This window comes from Elephas maximus, chromosome 9 (assembly GCF_024166365.1).
Source record: "Elephas maximus indicus isolate mEleMax1 chromosome 9, mEleMax1 primary haplotype, whole genome shotgun sequence".
Classification (NCBI taxonomy): Eukaryota; Metazoa; Chordata; class Mammalia; order Proboscidea; family Elephantidae; genus Elephas; species Elephas maximus.
Window position 1 is genome coordinate 10,186,789 of NC_064827.1, and position 27,782 is coordinate 10,214,570.

The 27,782-nt window shown below is 40.9% G+C and overlaps 1 protein-coding gene across 2 annotated transcripts in view; it reads left to right on the forward strand.

The window, feature by feature from the left end:
• The first annotated feature begins 1,053 nt into the window (after positions 1 to 1,053).
• The window catches only part of LOC126082958 (COBW domain-containing protein 2), a 44,023-nt gene continuing 17,294 nt past the window's right edge, over positions 1,054 to 27,782 (forward strand). The window contains exons 1-8 of one of the 2 annotated variants that reach the window (XM_049896152.1): positions 1,054 to 1,288; positions 5,290 to 5,376; positions 8,337 to 8,433; positions 11,460 to 11,551; positions 16,253 to 16,312; positions 17,484 to 17,521; positions 23,521 to 23,567; positions 26,007 to 26,093. In XM_049896152.1, coding sequence (XP_049752109.1) covers positions 1,135 to 1,288; positions 5,290 to 5,376; positions 8,337 to 8,433; positions 11,460 to 11,551; positions 16,253 to 16,312; positions 17,484 to 17,521; positions 23,521 to 23,567; positions 26,007 to 26,093 — 662 coding nt within the window. In that variant the 5' untranslated portion in view covers positions 1,054 to 1,134. The remainder of the gene's footprint in view (positions 1,289 to 5,289; positions 5,377 to 8,336; positions 8,434 to 11,459; positions 11,552 to 16,252; positions 16,313 to 17,483; positions 17,522 to 23,520; positions 23,568 to 26,006; positions 26,094 to 27,782) is intronic. The other variant, XM_049896153.1, reaches the window with a different exon arrangement.

Here is a 27,782-nt window from a genome sequence, read left to right on the forward strand (position 1 = left end):
AGGGTTTCTCTGCAAATGTATGCTGGTACTAACCACACTGTGATGCACAGGTGCGCCTTGAATTTTCCTTTTTAATAGTTGCATTATTAAGAAATAACTCACATGCCATACAATTCACCTACTTAAAGTGTGCAGTTCAGTGGTTTGGAGTACATATATTCATGGGTTGCTCTATCATCGCCAAAATCGACTTTAGAACATTTTCCTCACCCCAAAACGAAACCCTGGACCTGTTAGCAGTCACTCCCTATGCTTGTCTGCTCCCAGCCCCTGGCAACCACTAATCTGCTTTCTGTCTCTATGAATGTGCTTACTCTGAACATTTCATATAAATGGAATTATAAAATATGTGGTCTTTTATGTCTGGCTTCCTTTACTTAAGGAGTCCCGGGGTGATGCATTGACTGGTAACTGAAGGGTTGGAGGTTCGAATCCACCCATAGGTGCCTCCAAAGGCCTGGAGATCTATTTCTGAAAACTCAGCCATTGAAAATCCTGTGGCGCACGGTTCTACTCTGACTCACAAGGGGTCGCTTTGAGTCAGACTCAACTTGACCGCAACTGATTTTATATATAATCATGACAAAAACAAAAAAAATTCAATAACCCTGATTTCTTTTTATCCAAGTAACATTGTAATGTTATAGCCTTCCATCCTTGCCCCTATGAATTAAAAACTATTTTTAATGAGACTAAAAAATGTCAAGTTGCGAAAGTTTATGCCATACAGGCACTCTTTTCAGATCAGGGCGCTCGCTTCTGCTTCCAGCTGTCCTTTCCTCAGCTCTGCCAACAGCCAGTAGGCACTTAGGCTGAGAGGCCAAACAAATGCAGCTTCAGGGTGGGCTTGCTCCCGCGCCCTGACGACTCCGCCCTGTCTCCCTCGGGTTCTGCGGCCACGCCCCGGGGGTGTGGCCAGGATTCCAGCGGGGGCGTGGCCCAGAGGGCGAGGCCGGCCTCAGCATGAGCGCAGGTAGCCGGGGCGGGCCTGGGTGGAGCTACGCGTCGCGGCGTGATGACGTACACGGACCTGGCACGGCGTGCTCCGCCTGCGCCGCTGCGGGTTGGGTGTTTTGGTTCCGGCTTCTTTCCGGCCCCCAAGCTGAGGAGGAGGTGTGCGTGCGGTAGGGCGAGATGTTACAAGCTAATGGCGCCGAGGATGAGGAAGAGGAGCAAGCGGAGGAAGACTGCCCTGAATTGGTTCCCATTGAGACGAAACGCAGAGAGGAGGAGGAAAAGCCCGGTCCCGGCGCCAAGATCCCCGTCACAATTATCACCGGGTATTTAGGTAACTAATCCTCGGGGTCAGAAAGTCGTGAGCCGGGGTTTGGGGAGCTGACGGCGCCTCTCCTGGGCACCGGGCCTCCTGGCCGCGAGCAGGTGTCTCCGAGGCCGGGGCCGGGCCGCGCGCGCGCCCACGGTGGACCCTCGGCGCCGCGCTCCCGGCGCTCCGACCCCGCTGCCCTCACGCAGTCTGTAGGGTGCGCCGAGGGCGCGTGGCCGCCGTGAAACACGCGCTGCCTTTGGGGTTGACGCCGGTGCCGCCCGGTGGCCCTGCGAGCCCTGGCGAGGTATGTCGCCTTTTTCTGAATGCCGCCGTCTTCACGGGAAAGTGGAGACAGTACCGGTCACCTGTCTGAGCTCGTTATCTCATCGCCTGCCGTGTAAGCCTGGTACCGTCGAAGGGTGTCCTGACTGTGTAAGATGCCCGGTCCGTAAGGAGTGCCCCTCAGCAGGGTCCCCTTCCCCGGGAGCCAAGCCCTGCTAGCCATCTGTGGGAGGCACTGGGCTCTCAGACGTTGTTGGAATGTTTGCAGACACTGTGGGAGAATCCCCGAATCTAGGGATATTTTCAGACCTTCTTCTTGACTATTTTTCCTTTTTTTATTATGACTTAAGTGAAAGTTTACAGAGCAAATTAGCTTCTCATTCAGCAGTTAATACACAGATAATTTTGTGACACTGAGTGCCAGCCCCACAATGTGTCAACACTCTCCCCTTCTCCACCCCAGGTTCCCTGTTTCCATTCGTCTAGTTTTCCTGTCCCTTCCTGCCTTCTTGTCTGTGCTTTTGGCCTGGTGTGCCCATTGGTCTTGTATGCATAATTGAACTACGAAGCACGGCCTTCGACCATTTTTGCTTTTTTTTAAAATAATTTTTACTGTGCTCCAAGTGAAAGCACACAAACCAAGCCAGTCTCTCACACAAAAACCCCCACACACCTTGCCACACACTCCCAACCACTCTCCCCTAAATGAGACAGCCCGCTCCCTCCCTCCACCTCCCCACCCCATCTCGCCTGCCTCCAACCCCCTCCACCCTCTCAACTCCCCTCCATGCAGGAGACGCCCACACAGTCCCAAGTGTCCACCCGATCCAAGAAGCCCACTCCCCACCAGCATCCCCCTCCAAACCACCGTCCAGTCCAAACCACATCTGAAGAGCCGGCCCCAGGAATGGCTCCCGCCCTGGGCCAACAGAAGGTCTGGGGGCCATGACCGCCGGGGTCTCCCCAGTCCCAGTCAGACCATCAAGTCTGGTCTCATGAGAATCCTGGGTCTGCATCCCACTGCTCCCCCACCAGTTTTGCTTTTTTGAAGCACTCTTCCCTTGACTTCCATCACATTTTTTTAAAGGATTTTTCCACCTTTTTCTTTGGCTTCTCCTTTTTAAGTTTCTTTCCCCCTCACCCCATCCTTTAGCTTCACACCCATATGGCATACTTCTCTTAAGTTATGCTTCTGCTCTGATGCCCGATAGACTTCTCAAACTCAACACGCCTGAAACTTCACGTTACCATCCCCTCTAACCCTGCTGCTCCTGTGATATTGTGTTGTTATTGTTGTTGTTAGTTGCTGTCGAGTTGATTCCAACTCATGGTACCCGCTGTGTGCAGAGTAGAACTGTGCTCCATAGGGTGTTCAAGGCCGTGACCTTTTCAGAAGTAGATCCCCAGGTCTGTCTCCCAAGGCACCCCCGGGTGGGTTTGAACTGCCAGCCTTTCGGTGAGTAGTCCATTGATTAACCTTTCGCGTAACCCAGGGACTTCTCCTGAGATCTCAAGTACCTGGAATTCTTTAAAAGTCTCTATCCAGTCGTGAGTCTTACTGCCTTTTAATATATTCTCTGTATCTTAGGCCGAATGATCTTTGTAAGTGTCTGTCTGATTGTGTCACATCCTTCAGTGACTTCCATTTAAGTTAAAGCTTAAATTCCTTAGCAGGAATTACAAGGTCCTACAATCTGGCTCTTCCCAGTTTCTCCAGCTTGCCAACCTCTGTGGCCCAGCCACATGGAATTAATTTTACTTCTTCTAAAAGGTGCCAGCTATTTTAGGCCTGGATGCTTTTCTTCCTGCCGTCCCTCCTCTTGCTAGCTGTCCGTCCTAGGTGCTCCATGGCGTCTTGTACATCTCGTGTGGGATGTGTCATCCTGTGACCTGGGCACCTCCTTCTTATCTGAGCACACCTCTCAGCCCAACTCCCACAGTGTCTCTAAGCCATCCCGTGAAGGCAGAGGCTTTTGTCTCCACCTTGTTCATTTTCGCCAAGGCCCAGCATAAAATCTGGTCCACAGGTACTTTTGAATGAATGAGCTATGTCTTAAAAGTCTTTTTCTTCATAATGTGGTCAGTTATCAGTTATTAAACCCTAGTAATTCTACAACCGATAGTCCCCAACTTATGATGGGGTTCTGTTCTGATGACTCCATTGTAAGTCCGTTCTGATGTACGTCAAATACCTCTTTTTTTTAGTTTTCATTATTAATGCTTTTTGTTATCAGTATCTTTATAAATCGTAACATTTAACATCTGACAGTGAACTTCTGAGAATGTTAACGCCAGTAAATTATGCACCATAGCATTGTACTGTTAGTACATATTACTAAGGATAAGATGTAAAAAAAAAAAAAGGTTGTAACATTGTAACTCAAATATGTTGTAAGTCGGGGACTGCCTGTATTAGGTCTCTTACGTGTACCCCTTCTTTTTGATTTCCATTGCCACCACCCTGTGTCGCACCCATGTTTAGGACCTCTTTATCTCTGACTTGGACTGGTTTTAAGTCCTGCCATTCTGTACTTCACACGTTTGTATATTCAGCCTTTCACCTCTTCTAAAGCTTTCAAAGGAATATTATCTAAAAATGCTAAAGATACTCGTACTCTCATTCTCTCCTAGTTATATGCCCTAGAAAACTTCGAAATGTTCTCCAAGAGACATGTACAAGCTTAGATGTTTGTAAGCACTGTTTGTAATAGCAAAACACTGGAAGAGACCCAGATGTCCACCAACAGAAAAAATGGATAAATAAATACTATAGGGATACAGTTGAAATGCACTACTATGCAAGTAACTTTTTTTTTTTTTTTGGGTATGTGAACTTTGTTGTGTGTGGTTCATAATTAAGCCAGGTTGTCCTCCTTGAGCTGAGTGTATTAGGTTTCGTATGCCACCTACTGGATGAGGTTAGTGTAACCGTATGAATTTATCTCTAAACACTGAATATTTTGTTCCTTTGTCCATTGTTAATACCTCCTGCATCTACCTCTCACTTCTTAGATATATAATCAGTTTTATACCTTGTTTTAAGTATACTAAACCTAGCCAGTCTGGACTTGTGTCTGTTTAATGTTGGATCTTGTAATGAAAGATAGGTCCTTATATGTAAATTTTGGGGAAGTAGACCACGTATGCTTGGCCAAGAAACATTGTCATCTGTAAAGGAAGTGGTATATTTTACAAACTACATGAATATTTTATTCCTTGGAACCCATTAGCTCATTATTTCCTTATTTTAATAGAAAATTCAAATACCCTTATATTATTGTGTTGTAAGTTATGAAGAAGGCATATTATTTTTGCCATATGAGGTTGAAAAAAAAAACTATGTGATCCAACTTATAGGAGTATTTGTAAATGTTTATAGGATTTTGTGTCTGCCTAAGACATTTTGTAACACTTTTCAAAGGATGCTTTCATATTTTCCTACCTTCTATACCATAAACCAAAACCAGTTGCCGTTGAGTCAGTTCTGACTCACAGCTACCCTATAGGTCAGAGTAGAACTACCACGTAGGGTTTCCAAGGAGCGGCTGGTAGATTGAAACTGTCAGCCTTTTGCTTAGCAGCCAAGCTGTTAACCACTGCACCACCAGGGCTCCGTCTGTACTGTAGTTAAGTACTATTTGAAAAACAGCACGAAAATTCTTAAGAACACCGAGACTCTTTGTGTGCTTTTTTGGAATTAGTCTTTGAATTTTGTTATTTAAAACAAATATATTTTCTAGGTGCTGGGAAGACAACACTTCTGAACTATATTTTGACAGAGCAACATAGGAAAAGAATAGCTGTTATTTTAAATGAATTTGGGGAAGGTAAGTAAAATTTTCAGCGAATGCTGGGCTACAACAGTTTACTGGACAGTTGATTCCACTGATCAATTGATATTCCATATTGAAAATGAAAATACAAGTTTTTATACTGTGAACACATAATGCATATAGCTTTGGAAAAATTGATCACTGTCTACAAGGCTTTATTTTACACAGTTTGGGATACTGAAATCAGATAAACCTAGTGCCGTCGAGTCGATTCCGACTCATAGCAACCCTATAGGACAGAGTAGAACTGCCCCATAGAGTTTCCAAGGGTAGTTTCTACAAAATAGTATTTTGTGTAATTTTGGAATTCATATCAACAGAATTATATTTTTACATGAAATATATAACTACAGAAGTAAACATCTAAACATATGAAAAGAAGTTTTTTTTTTTTTTTTATTTTGTTGTCAAGTCAGTTCCAATTCATAGCGACCCTGTAGGACAGAGTAGAACTGCCCTGTAGGGTTTCCAAGGCTGTAAATCTCTAAGGAATCCGACTGTCACATCTTTCTCCCACAGAGCTGCTGGTGGGTTAAGCCTCTGACCTTTTGGTTAGCAGTTGAGTGCGTAACCCCTGTGCCACCAGGGCTACTTATATATGGCAGAGTTAGACAGAATACTTTGATTACTTTTCTAGGGGTTTTTCTTCTCAAGTGTGAATTTTAATGCAGTCAGGAAAGGTGTGGGTTAGAGTTGTGTTCTTTCACCATACCTATTTAATCTGTATGCTGAGCAAATAATACGAGAAGCTGGACTATATGAAGAAGAACAGGGCATCAGAATTGGAGGAAGACTCATTAACAACCTACGTTATACAGATGACACAACCTTGCTTGCTGAAAGTGAAGAGGACTTGAAGCACTTACTAATGAAGATCAAAGACCACAGCCTTCAGCATGGATTGCACCTCAACATAAAGAAAACAAAAATCCTCAAAACTGGACCATTGAGCAACACCATGATAAACAGAGAAAAGATTGAAGATGTCAAGGATTTCATTTTACTTGGACCCACAATCAACAGCCATGGAAGCAGCAGTCAAGAAATCAAAAGACACATTGCATTGGGTAAATTTGCTGCAAAGGACCTCTTCAAAGTGTTGAAGAGCGAAGGTGTCACCTTGAAGATTAAGGTGCGCCTGACCCAAGCCATGGTATTTTCAATTGCATCATATGCATGTGAAAGCTGGACAATGAATGAGGAAGACCGAAGAAGGATTGACGCCTTTGAATTGTGGTGTTGGTGAAGAATATTGAATATACCACAGACTGCCAAAAGAACGAACAGATCTGTCCTGGAAGAAGTACAACCAGAATGCTCCTTAGAAGCAAGGATGGCGAGACTGCATCTTACATACTTTGGACCTGTTGTCAGGAGGGATCAGTCCCTGGAGAAGGACACCATGCTTGGCAGAGTACAGGGTCAGCGGAAAAGAGGAAGACCCTTAACAAGGTAGATTGATACAGTGGCTGCAACAATGAGCTCAAGTATAACAATGATTGTAAGGATGGCTCAGGACTGGGCAGTGTTTCGTTCTGTTGTACATAGGCTCGCAGTGAGTTGGAACTGACTCAGTGGCACCTGACAACAACACCGTATTTCAGTTGTAGTAAACTAGTAAAAAAAACCATAGTTAACCCTATAGGACAGAGTAGAACTTGCCCTGTACGGTTTCCAAGGAGCAGCTGGTAGATTAGAAATGCTAACCTTTCGGTTAGCAGCCATAGCTCTTAACCACTGTAAAGAAGGTGAGTTTTATGAATAGGATGGGAAGCCTGTTAGTTAAACCTGGTAACTGGTTTGCTGCCCTTCTCCTCTCTCAATAAACTTAAAGAGAGAAGTATTATAGAAATCCTGGGGCTTCTAATCTTTAGTCTTTCGATTTCTCATTTACTGACCTTCCGTTGAACCCTGTGATTAACCAAACCAAAACTAGACCCACTGCCATCGGGGTTGATTCTGACTCATCGCGACCTTATAGGACAGAGTAGAACTGCCCCATAGAGTTTCCAAGGAGCGCCTGATGGATTCGAACTGCTGACCTTTTGGTTACCAGCTGTAGCACTTAACCACTATGCCACCAGGCTTTCCACCCTGTGATTAATCCTGGTTCTATTTATTATTATTTCTTCCTAGTTTTTTTTTTTCATTTTTTCTGGGTCTTTTTCACAGTCTTGTCCTTCACAGCATTCTTAATACTTTCCTTCACATTTTATTAACTTTCTCTGCACCATGAATTCTATAGCAATGCCTCTTAAAGCTCTTTATCACCACCTAGCTAAAACATGAACAAAAAAATATGAATTAAAAACTCCTTTTTTTTTTTTTTTTTGGCCATTTGCTTTACTAAACATCTAGAACTCTCTTCCTTGGCTTCAGTATACTTCTTTATGAAGGAAAAATAAAACATTTTAATTGTTTTTATATGATAACACAAAACATCTCAGACTCTCAAATATCCTTTAGCCTTTCTCAAGTTAGCTTTATTAGGAAACTTGTGTGTATTTGACTGAAGTTTAGTTTTTAAATGAGCGAAAATAAATGAGAAAATCCCTTAAGAGGTTGAAGGGTGTCAGGATGAAAACCCAAATATGAAACATAGTAGTCCATCTAGAAAGTTAACCAGGGACAAGAAAGAGCACCTTCAGATCGCTGCCTTAGGAAACGGGCGCTGGGGTGTCAGAGGCCTAAAAAGGACACAGGTAGGAGTCATAATTTTGGACTTTCCCCTTTGTGGGCATAAGGCTTATTTATTTTAAAGAAAGAAAAAAAAAGCTGAATTAATCGAGAGTCCTGTAATTTAAATATTGAGTTTATATAAATAGGATGAAAGAATAATAGTTACAAAGTGTAATTTCTGCCTTGAGCTCTGCTTCATTGTTGAGTGTCCTCAGCTGTGTTTTTGGTTGGCTAGTGAACATGATCCGAACAATGCTTCTTGTTAATTTTTCTAGGAAGTGCAGTGGAGAAATCCTTAGCTGTCAGCCAAGGTGGAGAACTCTACGAAGAGTGGCTGGAGCTTGGAAACGGCTGCCTCTGCTGTTCAGTAAAGTGAGGAGCGTGTCGTGTTGGCTTCCTGTAAACGCTTATTGATTCTGTTACCAGCTTTGATTTTCTCATGCTATTTAACTGAATCTATAAAGTCTGCTTCATTGCATTTTTTAGTAGAAAATAGACTTTTTAGAATGTGTTTTCTTAAAGTGTTTCTTGCTATTCTATTTATTTTTCTCTACCTGCACTAATGCTTTGTTGGTTTTACTGAGCTTTTCATTGTTTCCGATGGCATGGTTTATAAATTTATAATCTCTGCATGCATGAATGTCTCATTTCCTACATAAAAGTGGTTATTCTGGTTTTAGGAAATCACCAGATTTACTTCAAAGCGTTTAACCTCCCTAAAAACAAAGATGAATGGCTAACAAGAAGGAAAAGCCTCGCACATGTTCTACCAGTTACAGTAGCCTTTCCATGGGTGATGTCTCTCTTGTGCACTAATACAGGCAGTCCCTGGGTTACGAATATCTGATTTATTGACAACTCATACTTAAGAACGGACTGCCATAAAGCCTATATTATTAAAAATTTGAGTTAAATACAATGATTTGTAATAATAAACGAACGCACTATTACTTTGCGGTGCTCATGGAAACAGTGCACAGTTTGGAAGCGTTTCATATGCATTAAAAACCCAAACCCATTGCCACTGAGTGATTCTGACTCACATGACCCCATAGGACAGAGTAGAGCTGCCCCATAGGGTTGGTTTCCAAGGAGTGGCTGGTGGATTCGAACGGCTGACCTTTTGGTTAGCAGCTGATCTCTCAACCATTTCCCCACCAGGGCTCCTTAATATACATAAAATACGTACTACATATAAAGACAAACATTTGACTGACACTAAATAAAAACTGTGTGTAGCTGTTCTGACCTGCCTACAAATTTGACTTAAAAACAGACTTAGGAACGTATCTTGTTCGTAACCCAGGGGCTGCCTATTTATCCACAGACCCTAGATGAGTGCCTGACACACAGTAATTACTCAGCTGTTTGTTGGATGAATTATGAAAATTAATTCCCATACTGTCGATTTCGTGTATTCTGGTGCCATTAAATGTACTCTACATCATTTACTACCTTGGGAGTTTGAGTCAAATGTGTTAGCAAGGCTAAAATCATAACACTTTTTTTTAAATAACAATTTTATTGAGATATAATGTACATTCCCTGTAATTCAGCTGTTTAAATTGTACAGCTCAGTGATTTCTTTAGTGTATCCACAGGGTTGTGCAAGCACCACAGTCAATTTTAGAACGTTTTTATCTCTCCAAGAAGAAATCCTGTACCGGCACCAGTCACTTCCCACGTTCCCCAAGCCCCTCACCACAGCCCTGGCGCCCAGCAATCTACTTTCTGTCTGTATGGACTTGTCTGTTTCATATAAATGGAAATACAATATTTGGCTTTGTCTGACTTCTTTCGGTTAGTGTGATGTTTTCAGGGTTCATCCGTGTTGTAGCACGTATCAGTACTTCATTCCTTTTGATGGCTGAATAACATCCCCTTGATATGGATATACATTTCGTTTATCCATCCATGGGTTGATGGATATTTGGGTTGTTTCTGCTTCTTAGCTATTATGAATACTGCTAAAAAAAAAAAAAAAAAATTCTGTTTCAATTTCAAGGGTGGAATTACTGGGTCAGATGGTGTTCTATGTTTAACTTTTTGAGGAACCACCAAACTGTTTTCCACAGGGGCTGCACCATTTTATATCCCCCACCAGCACTGGGTGAACGTTCCAATCTTTCTAAAGCTTTACTAACACTTGTTGTTTTCTGTCTTTTTGGTTCTAGCCATCTTGGTGGGTATGAAGTGATATCTCGTTGTAGTTCAGATTTGCATTTCCCTAGTGACTAATGAGATTGAGCATCATTTTATGTGCTTATAGGCTGTTTGTGTATCTTTGGAGATACAGCTATTCAGGTCGTATGCGTATTTTTTAATTGAGTTGTTTGTCTATTTATTTTGAATTATGGTTTGACGGCAACTAACAACAACCACAATCAGATCAGTGCCCTTTGACGTGCAAAGATTTTCATTTTGATGAAGTCCAGTTATTTTTTTCCTTTTGTCACATGTGCTTTTGTCATTTACCAAGTTGCCATTGCTTAATACAAGGTTATGAAGATTTACCCCTGTTTTTTTCTGAGAGTTTTATAATTTTAACTATTTATGTCTTTGATCCAATTTGAATTACTTTTTGTATATAGTATGGGCAAGAGTCTAAATTTGTTCTGCATGTGGATATCCAGATGTCCAGCACCATGTGTCCAAAAGACTGTTGTTTGTCCCAGTGAATGGTCTTGGCACTCTTATAACAGACTATCTTGAACAAGCAAAATGCAATCCATTAAGTATTTTCTTTCACTTTTGCTACTCTTACAAGAAAAAAGGAAAATTAAACCCTGGTATCCTAATTCAGAATAGAATTAAATAGTATTTAATGACAGTGTCCTCTTAGATGTTGTATTGGACTACAATAATTTATAAATTTTATCTGTATTTTGGATGTTGATTCTTTTTTCTTTCGTAAACCTATTAAAATAACAGGAACTACTTACTTTATTTAAAACCCATTGCCATCAAGTTAATTCCAACTCATAGCTAACCTGCAGGACAGAGTAGAACTGCCCCATATTGTTTCCAAGGAGCAGCTGGTGGATTCAAACTGCTGACCTTGGTTAGGGGCCTGAGCTGTTAACCACTGCACCACCAGGGATCCTACTTTAGATAAGTAAATTAAAATTCCCTCCGATTTTGTTTTTAATAAAATTATAGTATTAACTCATCATATATATGATTTCTTTTTACCTATCAGTATACATACATTGATCTGTTTCTCCCCACTAGTAAATATTGGATGGACTTTTAATTAGAAGCTTACTTAGTAAGTTAAATGTTCACATGCCCAAAGGTATTTTTGTCTTGACACACTGAATATATTTCAAAATGTTTGTAATGATTGCTTTAAAATATTCAGGTAATCAGCTGTGTATTATATTTTGGTATTTTTCCAGGGACAGTGGCCTTAGAGCTATTGAGAATTTGATGCAGAAGAAGGGGAAATTTGACTACATATTGCTGGAAACCACTGGATTAGCAGATCCTGGTAAGAAATGATATTATTGATAACCAGAATATGATTCTTAGGCATTTAAAACTATAGAGGAATACCTAGAATGAGTATTAAAGTTTTACTTTAGATTTTAAAAATATATCTTGGTTCAAAATAGGGAAAATACTGGGTTGTCATGTTTTCTTTGGCAGATAAGTGATGATAAAAGCACTTTATAGCTGTTAATAGAATTTGATGTTTTATTGGTTGATTTAGGGTCACTGGTGAGAACAAAAGTTTAAATATGGAAGCTTAGGGAAAAAATGAGATATCCCACTTGGTTATACTATATAGAATTTACTTTCTAATCTAACTTCCTTAGAAGATCACTTAGAGGTATTTAAAGCCTTTTGTATTATAGTCTCAGCAATACTTACACCCATTAATCGTTAACATCTTGTTTTTCTGCTACTAAATTTGAATTCATAAATTGAAAAAAAATTGAATTGAGATAACAGATGCTTTCATAAGATATCAAAGAGGAGACAGTTAGTTATATCAAGCCTACTAGTCTTTTTCCTGGTATAGAACATTTGACGTTTTTCACCTGTAAATGAAATTACGTGGAAACGTTTCCATTGAAAGCTGCACGCAGAATCTACTTGTTCCTAACAGTCCATGTTTGCTGCCTTCTTACTAAACTCTAATTCTAAATATAAAGTCTGCTTATTTTCTGCACATACCCGTATAGGTGGCATCTTTATTCCTAGTTTGCAATACATTTAGCGTTCGTTCTGAGCCTGACGCATACCGTTACTTCTTTTTTGATCTGGGCCCGTGGCATTGGGCTGATTTGCTAAACTATATTAAAGTACTGTTTGGAGATAATTTATTAAAAGGGTCATAGCAATCCAAAAGAAATGTGCAGAATCGGTGTCTCTAAATGTGGGGCATGAAAATCTGGGTTTTCACAAACTCTCGAGGTGATTCTTACTTGTACATACTCTTGGGAAGCCCACCTCTATGAACTTACGAAAGCTATATGGACATACAGCAATAATTTTATTAAAATGGGATCACGTTCTCTGTGCTACTTTTAATAATCACGTGTTTAGTTGTACTTGAATCTGACAGAAGAAAGAGAGCCCGAAGGTGAGCGAGTGAAGGGATGGCTGAGCATCAGATACATGCCAGTCAGTGCAAGAGATAAGATAACAAAAAGATAGTAAAGAGCACAAAAACTGGAGGAGTTACTTTTTAAACGACACATTTCCGTTTTTAGGGTAGTGTCTGTTGACTCCTTGGCATAAAAAATGAGGGAATTAACATTTTACACGCTGCCTTACCTGTGGTTTTTGTTCATCGTATGCTTTGTTGTATCGTTCAGGTTTCTAACGCTCTCTTCTGTCATCATTCTTTTAGTTCTGTGTTTCAGTGGCTGTAGTGCTCATTACGAGTCCTTTTACTGTGGCTTCTCTGTTTCTGAGTCTGTCAGTCACTTGACTGACTGAGTCTCATGGCTAGGTATTCTTCTCAAGTCATAGGTACCGTATGCCCTGAGTTCTGGCACACTTCATTGCTTGAGAATTTTTATCTCTTGTTTTTATACTTGATGGGTTAGTTGGCCAGGCCTAGATTTCTGGGTCACAGTTTCTTTCCTTCAGAGGTTTGCAGATGTTGCTCCAGGATCTCCTGGTGTTTTTTGACTGGCTGGATTTCCTCGCCCAGTGTTTTCTCTTTTAACTTCCTCAGTGAGGACCTATGGGTGCTATAGGTTTTGAGTTCCACACGTGCTGTTTCCTTTAATGACGGAGAAGGTCTTGCACTTGCTTTCATTCCTGAAAAATGACTTGGCAGGAGGTAATATCTTTAGGGAACACTTTAATTAGAACTTTTGGGGTCAGTATTTGACTGTATCGGGGCTGTTTTCCACAGAGGCTATACCATTTTGCATTCCCACCAGCAGCGGATAAAGGCTCCAGTTTCTCCACATCCTTGCCAACATTTGTTATATTCCTTTTTTTTGATCTTAGCTATTCTCAAGCCATTGCTGTCGAGTCGATTCCTACTCATAGCGACCCTGTAGGACAGGGTAGTACTGCCCTGTAGGGTTTCCAAGGAGTGACTGGTGGATTTGAACTGTGGACCTTTTGGTTAGCAGCTAAACCCTTAACCACTGTGCCACCAGGGCTCCTTAGCTGCCCTAGTGGGAGTGAAGTAATAAATCATGGTTTTGATTTGCATTTCCTGGCGCCCTGGCGGTGCAGTGGGTAAGCATTCAGAGGCCAGCGGAAAGGTCGGCAGTTCAAACCCACCAGCAGCTCCAAGGGAGTCTGCTTCCACAAAGATTACAGTCTTGGAAACCCTATGGGGCCGTTCTACTCTGTCCTGCAGGGTGGCTATGAATCGCAATCTGCTTGACAGCACACCACAGTAACACTAGCAAGTGTTAGCATTTTTTTAACTATTTCCTTACACCCTTGTGTTGGAGGTGAGGTGAGAGTTAGGAGCTACCGTAAATGACATCGAACTTCCTGTTTCTTCTTTGACAGTTTTTAATATTTATAGCAAGAGGTTGTCTGCCTTTTTGTATTTGGTTGCTGCTGACGAAATTTTGGCTTTTTTTTCTTAGTTTTATTAGGTTTTGAAGAAGGGGGATTTTATAACCTACCTCAGGGTTTCTCAACTTTGGTACAGATGGCATTTCGGGTTGGATCATTCTTTGTTGTGAGGGGCCATCCCATGCATTGTAGGAGCTTTGGCAGCATCTCTGGTCTCCACCTACCAGATGCTACTACCTGCCACCCACCAGTGGCAAAAATACCTGATATTGCCCCAGACTGAGAACCACTGATGAACTAACTTCTCTCACATTTATTCTTCCTGCTAAAGACCTGCATCCGTATTTTAAATAGTTCTTATGCAGTCTGGTAATTATTGTACCAAAGATGCCCATCAAATTTAGAATGAAATACGGTTCAAGGTAATAATAGGTAAATGTTGTTAACTGTGGTTCTTACAAGCTATTTTTCTGAATAGGGATCAATGAATTTTAAAAAATTATAAAGGGGTTTATGTATGATGTTAGGTAATTTACTGAGTGAAGAAAATGAATACCTTTTTATGACTTATTGTTGGGAGTAGTGACATTCACGGTAGATTTACTTTTTTCTGCCCCGTCATTAATTAAATCATGTTTTTAGCCAAGAAAGTGAGGAAGATTCTTATTGGCAATTGCCATTGTTTCCTGTTTAGGAGACCAGTGCTCTCCAGTTGTAAGCTAAATAATGTCGTGGTAAAGTAATTTCTTTGAAGAGGACAGACATTGATTCAGCCCCTGTTACTCACAAATCCTATTTCAGTCAAATTGGAAAACTATTAAGTTTTTGGGAAAAAATCAATAGGTATCAGGAAACCATTAGCTCTCGTGGCCCTGGCTATATCTTGCATGAGTAATCACTGTAAGCAGCTGACAGGTATTTCATTGTTGACACAGAGTGATGCTTGGGGGACCACATCTCGTCGGGTGGGCGGACAGCTTCAGACACTGGAATGAGTTCAGTTACCCTTGTTTTTCTCCGGGCTTCATTCTTCTAGACAGCCCTGTCACTGACAGGACCTGTGATGCTTTGAGCAATCAAATCCTTTCCTTGTAAAAAAGACTGTCCTTGCTGTCAGTTTTCTTTTTCATGTGTTATGGCATACTAATCAGGGTGAGTGGTCTGCTGCTGAACCAGTTTCTGACAAAAACAAGTTATAATTTCTTATTTAGAAATATATTTTTCTCAGCCCCCAATTTTTAACCAGTATTAAGTAAATAGCATAAGGAATTATTAGTAATCTCATAAAGTGTATATCATTTTATTTTTTTTCCTTTGAATGTGTGTGTGTCCATTTTGTTGTTATTGTTTTTGAGAATATACAGGAAACAAAACAAACAAAAAAACCAAATCCATTGCCGTCGAGTTGATTCCAACTCAGAGTAACTCTACAGGACAGAGTAGAACTGCCCCATAGGGTTTCTAAGGCTGTAATCTTTATGGAAGCAGGCTGCCATACCTTTTCCTGCGGATCGGCTGGTGAGTTCGAACTGCTGACCTTTTGGTTAGCGCCCCAGCACTTTAACCACTGTGCTGCCAGGGCTTCTTATACACAGCGGAACGTACACCAATTCAACAGTTTCTACACGTGCAATTCAGTGACATTGATTACATTCTCACCCACCTTTTCCGAGTTGCTCCCGCCATTAACATACATTCACTGTCATTATATTTCTTGTTCTTTTTCTTCTACAAAAATTACAAGTAAATTTCTTTATGACAAGTGATCCTGGCCTTGTCTATGTTTTGTCTTGCCTTTCTTTTAGAGGTGTGATTCATTATTTGTGAGCCATAATAACTGTCATATTAGGAGAAGAAAAAATAAAAATAAGCCCTGTCTAAAAAATAAAAAATAAATTTTTTTTTTTTTTTTTTGTGTACACACAGCTATGCTGCCAGTTGTTACAGCCTGAGCAGATGCTTGCCATTCTATTTGTATGTAGTGAGAGATGGTCCGGATTTTTTTTTTTTTTTTTGAGGAAATAGGGAGAGTGAGGAAAAAATGCGTGTAAGTAGTGAAAGATGCTGTCACTGAAATCCCCATAAGGAGATTGGAATCCCATATTTAATTTGTATATGTCTTTGTTGATTCAACAGAATCATATTTCTCAATTTAAGGAAATATTTTTACTGAAGGAATATTATGTATTTTCAGGGGCTGTGGCATCTATGTTTTGGGTTGATGCTGAATTAGGGAGTGATATTTATCTTGATGGTAAGTTAAAAAAGCTCATTTTCTTTTGTTTTCAAGTACAATTTTATTTCTGTGGTTAAGATCGTTTTTGTTCATTCCTATTATAACACTGACCTCTCGTGTTGTTGTCCTTTGCGGACTTACATAGCCTGATTCTGCAGTAAGTTCATACAGGTGGGAAAGCCCCAGACCCGGGTAGGACTAGATGTCAGATCTTCATCTCAGCTCCCAACGTCCTCTGTTGTTTGATTTGTGCACTTAGTATAATGTTATTGAAATTGGCCAGACGATATGAAGATCACATTTCTGTTTTCATTTTCCCATGAAGGTAAACCAAGCACCCCCTTCTTCTCACCCCGTCCTTTTTCTGCCTTAACGCTTTTGGGCCATCTTATTTGTAGACTTCATTTAAGACATTTTGGAAACTTTTTAATTAAGCAACTATGTTCCCTCCCCCTCTCTGTCTCCTTTAAGAATCTTTGAAGGCTGGTGCGATGTAGCCATCACATAAGGGCCCCTGTGTTTGGCGCTGATATATGTGACAGCTGGTTAAATTCCTTAGACAGCATCAAACTCATTCTGCTGTTTTCCTTTGAAAAAACTATTTAGAATGTAAATTTGGTGTTTGCTAAATGAATTGATTGTTTGGACACTTAGGTATGTGTTATATAAAACATTCGTGTAAGTAAGATTTAGTCAGAAATATGAGGAATAAGATACCCCAAAACATCTGAGATTTGCTAAGCAATAATCTTAATGTTAAGAAAAGTGTTAATTTTGCATCATGTGAAAATATACTAAAAATAACCTTTCTTATGTCATTTATCACATTTGTCTTATTGCATTTTAGAGCATAAGCTCCATAAGGGCCAGAAAAATCTTATTTTCTTATTTATTTATGTATCACTTACTTAACTTTATTTGTTCATTTATTTAAAATCCTCTCTAGTCCCTTCAAACTGTGCTTGGCAGTAGGCACATAGCCCACGTTTGAAATGCGTTGACTTATTAATGGAATTGAATTAGCTTGTGGCGTTGACAAGAGAAAAGGCAACGCTTTGTTTTATTGGGTAGCATTTGCAAACTGAAATGGTAGATTTGTTTTAGTTGTCATTCTCAAGTATGATTGCACAATAATATTAATAATCATCTTTTTTTTGAAAAGGTGCTTAAAATGTTTATTCCTTTGTAGGTATCGTCACTGTTGTGGATTCAAAATATGGATTAAAAGTATGTTGGAAGACTGTTACTGTGAACTGTTAATTGTTTGGTTGCAGATGGGTACATGGGATATTAGTCTCTCTAGTTTTGTATCTGTTTGAAATTTTTCTTAACAAAAAACTTTTTTAAAAAAGTATCCTGAACGGTAAATGAAATTTATGTGTATTTTTAAATGATTATTTTGTGGAGTTTTTTAATGTAACTATTTCCTTTCTATTACTCTTGTTTGATATGATGGTACAATTTTGAATTGTATAATTTTGTTGTAAGGATTGAGATCAGGTTAAGTTTGGATGTGGGTAAGTCCTTACTGGGATGTATCCCAGAGAAGTATTCCTGCCTGATACAGAACTTTGACCTCGAAAAAACTCACAGGATCTTATTTCTCTTGTTAACTGCTATCAGACACAAGCGGGAGTTAACTGAATTTTTAAAAAATACTCCTTTACCTTATTTTGAGGAAATCAAATAGGATCAGTAAGAAGAAACACTCCAGTAAGAGGCATCTTGCTATGGATATTTTTGTAACTACCAGGGTCCTCAAGTGCGTTTAAAATGGCTTCAGTTGATAAAATGTATTTGGTAAGAGTTTTCAAGGCCTGCTGTTACGTAAAGTGTTTTCTCAACTTTCCAAGTTCAGTATCACAAAGGGCCGAAGAACATGAACTCCCACTCCCTCCCCTAGCCCTAACCAGGGATCCATGGATAGGACCCACAGAAGTTATTTCTTAGAAGTTTAAATTTAATATTTAAAAATTCATGTCAGTTTTGTATTCTATCCCATAATAAATCTGAATTTATTTTAATTTTTTAAAGTTTGCTTTTTTCCTAAATCTTGAGTAAAATTGTGCTCTAGAAGGATATGTCAGGTTTACCATATGACTACCAAAGCCCCTTTCACGGGGCCTTCAGCCCCTCAGGAATAAACCCATTGCCGTCAACTCGGTTCCAAGTCGTATTGACCCGACAGAGTATAACTGCCTCATGTGGTTTCCAAGGCTGTAATCTTTATGGAAGTAGACTGCCACATCTTTCTCCTGCGGAGCAGCTGTGGTTCAAACCACAGACCTTACAGTTAGCAACTGGGTGCTTAACCACTGCACTACTGGGGCTCCTTCCCTCAGAGATAGAGCACCTTAATTTGAGAAGTCTGGAAGATGATTCGATTTTAGATTTTTAAGTCCAAACTTATTAATATTCTTAGGGATCAAAGAAAGAACCCAAATATTACAGTTTTACTTGGAAAAATTTCAAGGACTGTTCTGAAATCATGATATTCCTAGCAAAATGTTTATAGAGGTGGCCAAAAAGAAAAAAAAAAAGGTCATATTCTTCATTCCGAATGTTTAACATAGGCATGTTTGAATCCATCTCCTGTGTAAATTTATTGCCAGATTTAGAATATCTTTTTTTGGGGGGGGGGGGACGGATAGATTGCACCTAGGACATTTCATTTGTGTGTGTGTATGTGAGCTTTGTAATAGACTTTAAATACCATACCCAAAGTCAGAAGTCTTTGGTATTCCATATATTGTATGTTTATAGGAATTCCTTTATATGTGTATTTGGGTGTGGAGAGGCCTTAAATAGAATCTATTATCAATGTGAAGGAGGTAAAAAAACATAGGAACGTTAAACCGCTTGCCACCTTGATAAAACCTCTTAAATTATTAAATCAATATACCTATACAAAACTGACATTCTGTCAGGATAATGGAAACTTTAGATTTTCTAAGTCGGATGCCAGATAAATAACTTTTCCTTTATATAAAGAATTTGCCCGCTTGTCCAATTCCTTTGGTTGCAGAGCTTGACCCCAGTAGCTGCTTGTGATTCAGAGAATTCGGAGGCAGCACAAGCAATGACACTTGGATAATGGGCAGCAATTTAAGGGTGTCATGCTTCACGGAGCCAGCCCATCACAAGCAAAGCTGAGAAATGGCACCCTGTGGCCGGCCAGCCAAATTGAAACTGAAGTGGTAATTGATATCATGGGCTATCACTCTAATGGGATTGTCACCCATTGATCTGAAATATTCATTTTTTAATCACGGGCAAAGAATTGGACACCTTAAAATGACAGCTCCCTATACTTGGGACTTAACACCCGGGCTGCTGACACTGTTCTCTTCAGGTCTACAAATGTGACAGCATCTAATGCTGGAGAATCAATGAATGAAGTTACACGGGAAAGGTCAAGCCAGAGCTTTCCCGTTCGTTCCCCTGTTATATTGCACAAGCTGTTGAAACAATTCAGTCAAAAACAGTTTGACTTAGAAAGGGTCAGAAAAATAGACTGACATTATGCAGTAATTTTTTTTTAAATCTAAAATAGTCTTAGATCTATAACCAATCCGTTTAAACGAAATTGCTGCTGCGTTTTTTTAAATGACGCCTGACATCTTTGACACTAGATTTATTTCTACTTTGGTCCACAACAGTGTTCTTTCTTAGCCAGTGAGTTTTAAGATCGTTTTTTTGTTTTGTTTGCCAAGCTTGTCCAGCTTGGCAAACAAAAAGGATACCCCGTAGTTCTTACTGCAGTTGTGTCTATAGTGGTGTTATTTTAAAGGGTTCCTTTGTTTTCTTATGATAGGCTAAGTTGAGAGGTTGAATCTTACTTAACCTTTTGAATGTATTGGATTAGTTAGTACCAAAATTATTTTTATCTTTTTGATATGTAATCAAAAGCCACAGTCTCTAAGCAAAAGGGAGAATCCTTTGGGCATATGTATGATCTAAAACGTTTTGCAGAAATTTCTTTTTCATGTGCTTATGCAGGTAATTTTAGGAAACCCTGGTGGCGTAGTGGTTAACATGTATGACTGCCAACCAAAGGGTTGGTAGAGTCCACCAGGCACTTCTTGCAAGCTCTGTGGGGCAGTTCTACTCTGTCCTGTAGGGTCTCTATGAGTTGGAATCTACTCAAAGGCAACAGGTTTGGTTGGTATACAGGTAGTTCAGCATGTCCGGCAATGGGGTGTTAACTAGAATGCTTTCAGCAAACACTCATGGTGCCTGTGTGTTGCACACTGTAAAAATGAAGTAATGGCATCAGACCTTATCATCTAACTTCACGAGAGGGAGGATCACCATCAGCACCAGCCCAGGGCTGATTCCTATGAGGCGGAGGTCAGGCACATCTCTACTCTCCAACCTTTTTACCAATTCTGACACCAGCCATCCCTCTCTGCTTGTCTGCTCGTTTCAATAATTTGCTGCAGTGACCACACAGAACTCACAGACCATACTCATGATTACCTAAGTAACAGCTTACAATTCAGGATCGGGAATCACTCAGGATACAGTTCTTCCATCAGGACAGTCTCTTTTCAGCCATGCCCACAGGATTACTTCTCTCTGGCTCTTGGTCCCTCAGCTCTCAGCCTGGCCTCTGCCCTGCTCAGACAAGTGTTACAAAACTCTTTAGCTCAAGCCAACAAGAATCTGGAGACTCCCCACTCTGCCAGCGAGCCTCCTGACCAAACGCGCTCAGCTTTCTCACTCCATGGGTCAGTGCACACACCGTAGCCGCCTTGCTCATGGGCTGGGAAGCCCACCGCGCCACTTCACGCCAGCCTCCTGGTTCTGCCACCGTTCCTCTCCCACCACTTCTTGCCATGTCTCACTGTCTCTGATGTTACAGCTCTCTCTCTGTCTCCTGGGCCTAGGAGGTTCTCAGCACAGAGACCCTCTGTCCAAAGGACACGCTCCACTCGTGGCTCTTCTTTCTTGGTAGTAGTGAGGTCCTCTTTCCCCATCTCTGGGATGGCTCATTTTAAGCCTAGTGGGATGGCAAAACTGACCAGTCCCCTCATTAGGGCTCCATACACCTTATTTGTGTGGTCCCACCTCCACAAAGGTGCTGTGTACCGTATTTGCATTGTTAATAAGCTGTCCAATCCCTTTGGTGGGCCGCAGCACCTTATTTGAATAGTCCTGCCCAGTCATTTTGCAGAGAGTTACAAGACCATGCGTGGCTCCGAGAGCCACTTTAAGTAATCCACTACACAGCAGACAGTATTTCAGGCTCTGGTAGCAGCCTTATTCTCTAGATGTGGAGGACATAATACTAGGATTTATTGTAGGCTCAGGGTAAGAATAATTATGAAAAAATACTAAACTTGGCCTTTTGGCCTGGAGTAATTTTGATATGGCACTCTGTAAGTTCAGTGATTTCCATAATTGCACAGTGGATCTGCAGTTAGATTTGTAGGATTGGGTCTGAAGTGGAAATCAGCACGTCATTGCCGGAGTTTTGGTTTAGTCTTATTTTTCCCAAAATAGAATTTGGTAAAGTTTTAGAAGAAAAAAGATTTCCTCTATGGACTTAAGGAGCCCTGGTGGCACAATGGGTACAGTAATCGACTGCTAAGTGAAAGGCCGGTGGCTCCACGGGAGAAGATGTGGCACTCCACTTCCATCAAGGTTTACAGCCTTGGAAACCCGGTGGGGCTGCTATGAGTTGGAATAGACTCAACGGCAGTGGGTTTTGGGTTTTGGTCTGTAGACTTAAGATGATCAAATAAAATTGTTATCAACTTGCTCTTAGATTCCAGACTCTTCAAATACCTTAATGATTCACCTCCCCCACCCCTGTGAATTGTGAAACTGATTAGGTGACATAATCTGGAATGTGATTTTTAGATAATCTTTATACATACGCTCTCACGTGGTTATTAACCCTTGTATATTGCTGTATTCAAGACTGATTTTACATAAAAGGCTTTCACTTCAATTTTAAAATTATGTTAATTTTACTTCTATTGAGCACATTTTCGGGTTTTTTTTTACATGGCCTTATAATACAGCATCATGTGCCGGTGAGGGTATTAGATTTAGCTTCTTCTTCTCAGGAGGACAGTAGCCCTTTCACAGAGTCGTTATAAGGTGAAATGAGATTGTGTAGATAAAAGGATTAATAGCTTATAAAGTTTGAGTCAAATATGAAGCGTATGACCGTGATTTATAAACTTGCTTCTCCAAGCAGCAGGCAGCTCTTTGTTGTAACAGGGAAACACCGACTGTGGTGATGAGGGTGAGAATGTGACTTTCCAGAAAAGAACCCTGTGGAATTGATGACATTAGGGATATAAATAGGATTATGGGGGGAAAAAGAACTGCTCCCAGAGAGATGAAAACTATTTCATGGGCCTCTTAACCCAAAAACTCATTGCTGTCGAGTAATTTCGACTCACAGCAACAACGTAGGACAGAGCAGAACTGCCCTATTGGGTTTCCGAGGCTGTCACCTTGACAGAAGCAGACTGCCACATCTTTCTCCTGTCAAGTGGCTGGTGGGTTCCAACTACCGACCTTTCAGTTACCAGCCAAGCACTTAACCACTGTGTGACCAAGCCTCCTTTTTATGGGCCTTTTAGTCAATATCAGAATTTTTTTTTTTTGGAGCTAGCCTGACCTCTTCAGAGTCAGCAAAATAAACAGTTGTACTGATGGGCCAGATGACTCTAGTGTCAATTTCTAAGTGATAAACTGTCTTTAGGCTAGAATTCGGGCTGATTTGTTTCTAGGCAATCTGAAGCACCCAGCACTGAGCTCATCCTGTGTATTTCAGATTTTGGGTGGGGAGAGTGAAGATGAAGGAGGAAAGCATATTCGATTTTAAAAAAGTACTATTTCAGTGGCCATTCCTTTTATATAAGGAATAACGAATATTTAGAACAACTGAGTAAAAATGAAAGTACCTCGAATCTGAACTATAGTTTTCTGTGTTTTTATGAAAAAAGCAAAGGGTGAAAGGGGCACAATCCTAAGGCTCCCCTTCACCCCGAAAATAAAACCTCACAGGTTCAAGGTAGAGAAACAATTGCAGAGGGAAAGAAAAATGCTTTCAGATAGCAAAGTTAGTTGTGACTATGCTTGTCAGGAATGGAACTTGGTGAAATCTTTGTCAGAGGCAAGAAAGTGGTATCTGGAGTAACGTTTGTGTGGACATTCGATTTTGTGTTACCTTCCAGTAACCTTTCTCAAATTGTCTTTTTATTTAGCATTTAGCAGAAGACAAAGCTGATGGCCTTATCAATGAAGCTACTAGGTATTCATATTTAAAGTATATATTGATTGCTGGCTAGTTGAATACAGAAAATCAGTAATATGAAAACCGAAAGCAAAGTAAGAAATGTAAAAACCGTAGGCAAGGAAAATGTCTATTCTTTTTTCCCCACAGTTGAATTATTGCTAGTAATTCATTCTGGCCTGGTAACTAAAATTTTATTTAAAACTGTTTTTTATTAAGGCATAAAGTGAGTACTGAGCACGGGAGTTCCTTGATTCCGAGGGGCTTGTGAAGTGCTACCATTTTAAAGCATTTCTTGTTCCAGTACAATTCCTTTGGGATCCAAGATTGTAAAAAAGAATAGGCTCACCTCCTGCCATCCTTAACTGTTCACTGTTATTCAGAACAACAGAGAAACCAATAATGAAATTGTTTTCAACTTGGCATTTAGAATGCCATGTTTTATTTAAATATCTTTAAGTTCCTAATTGCTTTATTTTTAGACTTATAAATATTTAAATTAGTTTGCCTACAGTGAGCATATTCTTGCTATTGGGGTAAAGGTTCTCTTGGAGAGATGACAGTCACTGAATGTGCTGCCGGTGTGAGAGGGAGCCCCCGGGAGTTACTGCAGATGGTCCAGATGTAGATAATAAGCAGGGAAGCAGCGACCGACTCCCAGTACGTGGTGCGAAGCAACGACCGACTCCCTGTCCTTGGGAGTGTGGTGTGAAGCAACGACCGACTCCCCGTCCTGTCCTTGGGAGTGTGGTGTGAAGCAGCGACCGACTCCCTGTCCTTGGGAGTGTGGTGTGAAGCAGTGACCGACTCCCCGTCCTTGGGATTGTGGGGCGAAGCAGTGACCGACTCCCCGTCCTTGGGAGTGTGGTGCGAAGCAGCGACCGACTCCCTGTCCTTGGGATTGTGGTGTGAAGCAGTGACCGACTCCCCGTCCTTGGGAGTGTGGTGCGAAGCAGCGACCGACTCCCTGTCCTTGGGAGTGTGGTGTGAAGCAGTGACCGCCTCCCCGTCCTTGGGATTGTGGGGCGAAGCAGTGACCGACTCCCCGTCCTTGGGAGTGTGGGGCGAAGCAGTGACCGACTCCCCGTCCTTGGGATTGTGGGGCGAAGCAGTGACCGACTCCCCGTCCTTGGGATTGTGGGGCGAAGCAGTGACCGACTCCCTGTCCTTGGGATTGTGGGGCGAAGCAGTGACCGCCTCCCCATCCTTGGGATTGTGGGGCGAAGCAGTGACCAACTCCCTGTCCTTGGGAGTGTGGTGCTAAAGCAGTGACTGATTCCCTGTCCTTGGAAGTGTGGTGCGAAGCAGCGACTGACTCCTTGTCCTTGGGAACGTGGTGCTCTCTTATTTGTGATCCTGCCGAAACACCGCATTTGGTGTACAGTTAGGATAGAAGTGAACAAGAACTGCAGTGGTTTTGTAACCTGTCTCCTTATTATAAAACATGTTTATTATAGAAAATGTAAATAAGCAAAATAGAAAATAGCAAAGTGTTATAAAAATAAAAAAGAAAGTCAAATATAGAAGTCCTCCAGTTCAGAGATTACCGCTGTTTTGAGATACGTACATTTAGCCTTTATTCATAGAAAATTTACTTTAAAATGAGGTTCTGTTGTACATACTGTTGAAACCTCCTTTTTCACTGAGTTAAAGTTAATTTAGTTTTGGGATTTTGGCTGCATTCTTTGAAATAACTGGCTGATCCTTCAGGTAGCCTAAGGCTTGGGAGCGGATAGTCTAGTGATTAAAAATTCCTGAAGGACTGAGGAAAATGTAAAACATCTTCAGCTTTACTGTTAACAGGAAAAAAAAAATCTGTTAATAGAAAAGAGAACTTCTAGTTCAAGTATTTTGTTATCCAGCATCCTGTCTGCTGGATTCTTTAAATTTTCTTTCTGTGAATCTGTTTTACAAGAATAGTATGTATTCGTGGTGTCAAAGAAAGCATTTGTGTAAGATCCTGAAATCATTTCTGAAGTGGACTTTTTAAAAACCTGTTTAATGTAGGGATAATGTTATGTGAGCTTGTTCTCTGTATTTTTTTGAAAGTTATGGTAATTGTTAAGGGAATATCCGAGGAAGTAGACTGTCCTTGTCCCTACTGTATTGGCTCTCTGGATCTTATGCCCTTCCTTACACAGAAAGTGATGAGCTGAAACCACCATCCTCTGGTAGTAGGTGCTCCGAGGCTTACCTTTGAAGCTCCAGAGTGCCTTGTAAGTAGGAGCACTCGGTAACTATTTTTCGAATGACTAATGTGAAGTGTGGATTCATGTAGCGATGACTATAACTCGTCCTTACATCTGAAGACTGATAAGCAGATTAGGGGTAAACTCAGTCACTATTATGGAGCATTATATAGTTCTTAACTGATAATGTTGGCCTGAATGAGGTGTTCGGTTTGTTTTTAATTTCTAAGCATTTCCCTTTTGACTTCTGCTCTGTTTGCCAATTTAGGCAGGTTGCTTTGGCGGATCTCATCATCATCAATAAGACAGACTTGGTTCCAGAAGAAGATTTAAGCCAATTAAGGATGACGATTAGGTACAAAATTACGAGTGCGTTGAGTACCTGTAAATCGCGAGTGCACTGCACAAGATGTCTGTGCCGTGACCACTGCCTGGGAAACTAAGGGTTCAAGGTTGACCTGCTTCAAACAGGAGTCAAACAGGAAGAGCTCCACTTCTGAGACACATGATTCAGTCTTCATTCATATAAAATTTACTTTGAAATGGGATCGTGTTGTCCACACTGCTGAAACTTGGTCTCGTTGAAAAGGTTGTTGGCTGCCGTCCAGTCGGTTTTGACTTGTAGTGACCCCACAGGACAGAGTGGAGCTGCCCCGGAGGATTCCCTAGGCCGTAGTCTTTACAGGAGCGGATTGCCAGGCCTTTTCTCCTGTGGAGATTTAAACTGCTGACCTTTCGGTTAGCAGCTGAGTGCCTAACCACTGCACCACGAGGGCTCCTTTTCAGGCGCCATTAGAGAATTACCTATTTGATTGTTAACTAACTGACTGCTAGGAAAATAATAATATATAAAATGATTCCCCATGTCTTACAGAAGATGGTTCAGATGTTGTAGACTGATGCTCAGGCCCTCTGAGGCCATCTTCCTCCTCCCGCCTTCTCTCTGACTCTTTCCCCATGTGGAGCCCCCCTAACTGTAGCCACAGTGATTAGCTTACTCTCCCATGGATATGGCTTGCAAATCCCCTTGTTTACTCATGGTATGTTCTCACTCTGGCAATCCCGGATTCCTTCATCGTCTCTCTTTTTTTTTTTTTTTTTTTTAACAATTTTATCCATTCTCTAGTGCCCATTTTAAAAAATACACATATCTAATTACCTACTCTGTGCAGTCTTCTCTGATTCAGGGGGTCTCACTTTTTTCTGAAGCCTCATTGCTTTGACGTCTTCCTTGTCCGTGGCCTAGGATGTCAGCACGGGACAATACGAACGATGTTGGTGCTCAGATACGTTAAATGATCCAGCAGTCATTTTACTGACGGTTCCGGAGACTCTGTTCCTTTTTAAAGAAGGGGGACTTTTCAAATGAGGTTACAGTTCAGGGCCTTTGTTTTCAGCTAATCTGTAAGACCTAAACGAACTAGTGCCTTCTACAAAGCCTTCATCATTAGGCATCTTTAGGGGGCACAGTGCCACGTGCAGCGTGGCTCGGATTTATCATTTCTAGTTTTTATAATTCCTGCTGACTTCAGATTTTGAGTCTGTCAGCGCCAGCTATAATATATTATGTGTTATAAATTGAATCAATAAAGACAAGGCTCGTAAGGAGATTGGTTGTAGAGATTAATGCTTGTGGTAGAAAGAAATTCGTATTTTTTACATATTTGATCTTATTTAGATAGTAATAGTCTTGATCTTTACTGTAAAAACTTTAATACTGTCTCCATGTGGAGGGCAGGTAGTCTTGCGTACGCTTAAGATCATGGACTTTGGAATCTTCTTGGGCTCTGGTCCTTGGTCTGCTTCTCACTGTGTTCTTAGGAACTTATTTAGCCTTTTTAAGTCTCATCTCTACAGTTGGAATAATGCCTACCTCCTAAATTTGCTTTGCTGTTACATGAGACAGTGGTGGTAAACTTCACACACTGCCTGGCCCATACTCAGTGCTCTATCAGCTGTTATTATCACTAATACAATGTAGTTTTTTTCTCAGCTTATATAGTAATTTCAAGTCACAGTGAATTAAAAAAATGAAAGGAAAAGA